General features: G+C 43.6%; 1 protein-coding gene across 1 annotated transcript in view; it reads left to right on the top strand.

Annotated features, from left to right (window-relative positions):
- LOC103212350 (phospholipid-transporting ATPase ABCA3-like) overlaps positions 1-2,236 on the top strand; it is a 259,404-nt gene extending 257,168 nt beyond the window's left edge. The window contains exon 18 of the mRNA XM_042783340.1: positions 2,046-2,236. Within this exon, the coding sequence (XP_042639274.1) occupies positions 2,046-2,236 (191 nt within the window). The remainder of the gene's footprint in view (positions 1-2,045) is intronic.
- The last annotated feature ends 1,895 nt before the right edge of the window (positions 2,237-4,131 follow it).

Raw genomic sequence — 4,131 nt, 5'->3', positions numbered from 1 at the left:
AGGCTAATACCAGTATATGCACAATACTGCATTACCATTAATATCAAACACCAAGCTACAGATAAACTGAGAAGATCAGGTGGGGGGCGGGGGTTGGAGAACAGGAATGTACCCTAGACCAATGATAGATTTCGCAGAAGATAATCTTTCATAGATACTAGTGATAAAAATAACCACAATCATTACAGAAGCAACAGAAGACAGACTTGGAGTAATCCCTCAGATACAACCAAACACCTTGGGAGAGAGAACCACTGGGCCTGCCAACTCAGGACCATAATACTGGAGGACACTGGGCTCAATTGGCACAACACAGTACATAAAAATCTTGTTCCACATCCTACTTTGGTGAGCAGTGACTGGGGTCTTTAAAGCTTTCGAGCAGCCATCTAAGATGCAAACAATGGTCTCCTCTTGTCTGAAGTGAAGAAGACTGAAGAAAATCAAGGGCATTTGGAAACAATCAGCCCTAGGACATGATGGACCTTGAGACCAGAAGAACTAGATGGTGCCCAGCTACCAATGCCAACCACTCAGGAAGGGATCAAAACTGGAGATCCTGCATAGAGTGGGAGGAAAAACCTGGAACAAAATTAAAAAACACTATAATGACCAGAATTACTGGTTGTATGGAGTCTGGTGGGTCCTCTAAGACTATGGCCCTGGGATACACTTCAGGTCTGGATAGGACTCACTTCCAAGGATTGACTCTCAGCCCAACAGTGGAAAGACTTAGGTGCAGAACACCCACCCCAGGGCAATTCTTGAGAGATACACCCCTGGAGCAATTGGCCATGGGGCACCAGGTGGGTAGCATTCACATGGAGGGAAAGCTGGACAGACTGGTGCGCATAACTAAGAAGGGCACGGGTGGGGGGTGGGGGGAAGGGAGTCACAGAGAAGGGAGAGGAAGAGAGTGGGTTAGGGTTGGGGGTGGTAATTGGGGAGTGAAACCAAATGTATGTGAACTGTGGAATGTAGAACAAATTCTGTTCTGTAAATTTGCACCCAAAGCACAACAAAAATAAATAAATAAAGCGACCATCCAAGATGCAACTCTTGGTCTCCTTTCATCTGAATTAACGAAGAGTGAAGAAAATCAAAAGCATCTGCAAACAATTACTCCAAGGATAAGATGGACCATGAGGACCTCAGTCTTCAGGACCCCAAGACGAGAAGAACTAGATGGTGCCCGGCTACCTAGGTCAAACACTTGGAAAGAGATCAAAACTGGGGATCCTGGAGGAGTGGGAGGGAAAATGTGGAACAAAATTCAAAAACACAAAAATGATTAGAATTACTGGTCAGAAAGAGTCTGGTGGAATCCCCAAGACTTTGGCCCCAGGTTACCCTTCAGGCTTAGAAATGGACTTACTCGCATAGATTGGCTTTCAGCTCAACAGTAAAAAAGACCTACATGCAGAACACATACCCCAGGGTGATGCACTCACCTATTCTAAGGAGATACATCCTTTAGAGCAATTGACCATGAGACACAGAGGGGTAGCATTCACACAGAGTGAAAGCTGGACAGACAGGAGTGCATAGTTAAGGGCACACAGAGGGCCTAGTCACAGGGACGGGAGGGGAGGAGAGTTTGTTATGGTTGGGGATGGTATTCGGGGTATGGAATCAAATGTACATGAACTGTTGAACGTAAAACAAATTTGCTTAAATTTGCACTCAAAAGTATATTTGCACTCAAAGCACAATAAAATTAAAAAAAAAAAAAAAAAGACTGGAAGCCTTGGAAATCCAATGGGAGTTGCTATGAGTTGGAATCTACGTGATGGCAGTGAGTTTGGTTTTAGTGTTTTCGTGATATGTAATGTGTTTTGGCATTACTCAGTAATCCTTCTCAGTTGTAGGCAACAGAGTCTTTCTTAGTTCTGGTTGTCATTTAGATAAATTTCCCACCAGATCACTTACAGCATAGATTTAAGAGCTGTGGGCATGTGGTTCCCAGGAGGGCTGTGTCTCTCAGCCCCTTTCTATATTCTGCTCTGTAATTCTGGGGTTGGAACACTGCAAGTTTCCTTTCTCAGATGCCCTCGCCAGCTGGCTTCTTGCTAGTCTCTTCCCTTGGGAAGCACTGGCAGGAGATGGGAAAGTGGCAGGAGCAGAGAAGCAGCATCCTCCCCGTTTCCAGCAGGGCAATTCCTCCTCTGCAGAGTCGGGGCCACATCCCCAGGAAATCTCCTCCTACCTCCCAAATCCTAAAAACCACACGTCTTGATAACTACTTCCTGCAGTTAACATCTCTAGACTACCTCAGCTATCTCACCCTTCCCAAAAGCTATGTGAACAAGTCCTTATTTAAATTCTTCTGTTTAAAACACTTAATGCAATTTCTATTTTCCTGACTAGACATATGAAGCACCGTGGAGTCAGGCAATGGGACTTGAATCAGGGCTTTGCCATCTGTACTACCTGTGCAAGCTTGGGCACTTGATTTAACATGTTTGACCCTCAGTTTCCTCAAAGGTAAAATGATGAGGGAGAGAGATTTGAGAAAAAAAGCTTTTCATTTAAGTGTTAGATAAACATTAGCTATTGTTTTCATTAGGTGCTGTCAGTGGTCTCCAACTCATAATGACCTTATGTACAGGAGAATGAAATGCTGCTCAGTCCTGTGCCAGCCCCACAATCCTTGCTATACCTGAGCCCACCCTTGTAGCCACTGTGTCAATCCATCTTGTTGAGGGCCTACCCCTTTTTCATTGACCCTCCACTTTACCAAGCTTTAGCTATTATTCATATAATATTTATTATTGCTATTATTAGTAATAATGTATCAATGTGAAATGTTAATAAACATATTAATAAACTAATAATCACTCCAAAACAAAACAAAACAAAAAGAACCTCCCATTGAGTTGATTCCAACTCATAGTGATGCCCATTGGGTTTCCAAGGCAATAAGTCTTTATGGAAGTAAAGCCTAGTCTTCCTTCCGTGGAGGAGCTGGTGGGTTTGGACCACCAACCTTCTAGTTAGCAGTCAAATTCCTTAGGCACTACACCACCAGAACTAATAATCACCAGCAATGAATACTAGTAATGTCAATGTCCTGTAGCCAAAACCACCAATAAGACAGCTGTAGTGAAAGACCGGGTTCACTGGTCTGTTGCAACAAGGCGGTGGTGCAGTGGTTAAGAGCTCAGATGCTAACCAAAAGATCAGAGGTTCCAACACATCATCTCATTCCACAGAAGAAAGATGTAGCAATCTGCTTCCCTAAAGACTTCAGCCTTGGAAACCCAAAGGGTAGTTCTACTGTCCTATAAAGCTGTTATGAGTCTGAATCCACTCAAAGGCAATGGATGCAACAGGAAACAAACAGGGCATGTTTGTAAGAAAGTGTCAGTAATTACTTATTCTAGAATTTGGTCCTGTGTTAGATGACTTTGGGATGATGTCAGGAAGCAAGGGTAATTCTATGATTGGTTATCTTATCTCCAAGTTTGAGTGAAAAATAGGGTTAAGGTATAATTGGTAGAGGAAAGGCACATACATAATAACCAGAAAAGGGGGCTGTTTGCTCATTTTTGTGGTTTAAGCAATGTGCTCAGTCTTGTCATGGTCAAACATAATGATGCACCCCGGTGGTGCAGTGGTTAAAACGGTCAGCTGCCAACCAAAATGCCCAGAATTTGAACCCACCAGCTTCTCTGAGGGTTCTGTAAAGATTTACAGCCTTGGAAACCCTGTTGGCCAGTTCTAGTGCATCCTATAGGATCACTCTGAGTCAGAATCGTCTTGAAGTTTGGTTTGGTTTGGATTTTTTCTTTTTATCTACTGCATCATGAGCTGAGTGGCTTTGTGTGTAGATGTTCTGTTACACTGAATTCAACAGGAAAACATAAAGGCCTAGCTATGAGTCCAGGCTAGTTGCCAGGAACACCAAGACCTAGTAGACAGCATTAGGCCAACTCTCAGCTGTCAAACGCTGTTTTTCACTTTGTCAGAATAATATAAACAAACATGAAATAAGGCAAGAGAAGGTGCCTGATTACCTCCCTACTGGGCCAGTTTGCTCACATCCAGGAACTTGCCTTCGGCTTTGCAGGACTCTGTGCCACGCCTCTGGAAGTTCTCTGCTATCCCCCAACAGGCTCTGTTGTTGTTGTT

This window comes from Orycteropus afer, unplaced genomic scaffold, assembly GCF_000298275.1.
Source record: "Orycteropus afer afer isolate SDZICR_OR568_19922 unplaced genomic scaffold, OryAfe1.0 scaffold00925, whole genome shotgun sequence".
Classification (NCBI taxonomy): domain Eukaryota; kingdom Metazoa; phylum Chordata; class Mammalia; order Tubulidentata; family Orycteropodidae; genus Orycteropus; species Orycteropus afer.
Note: the sequence above shows the minus strand (reverse complement) of the source record. Positions and strands in the feature narration are given on the sequence as shown.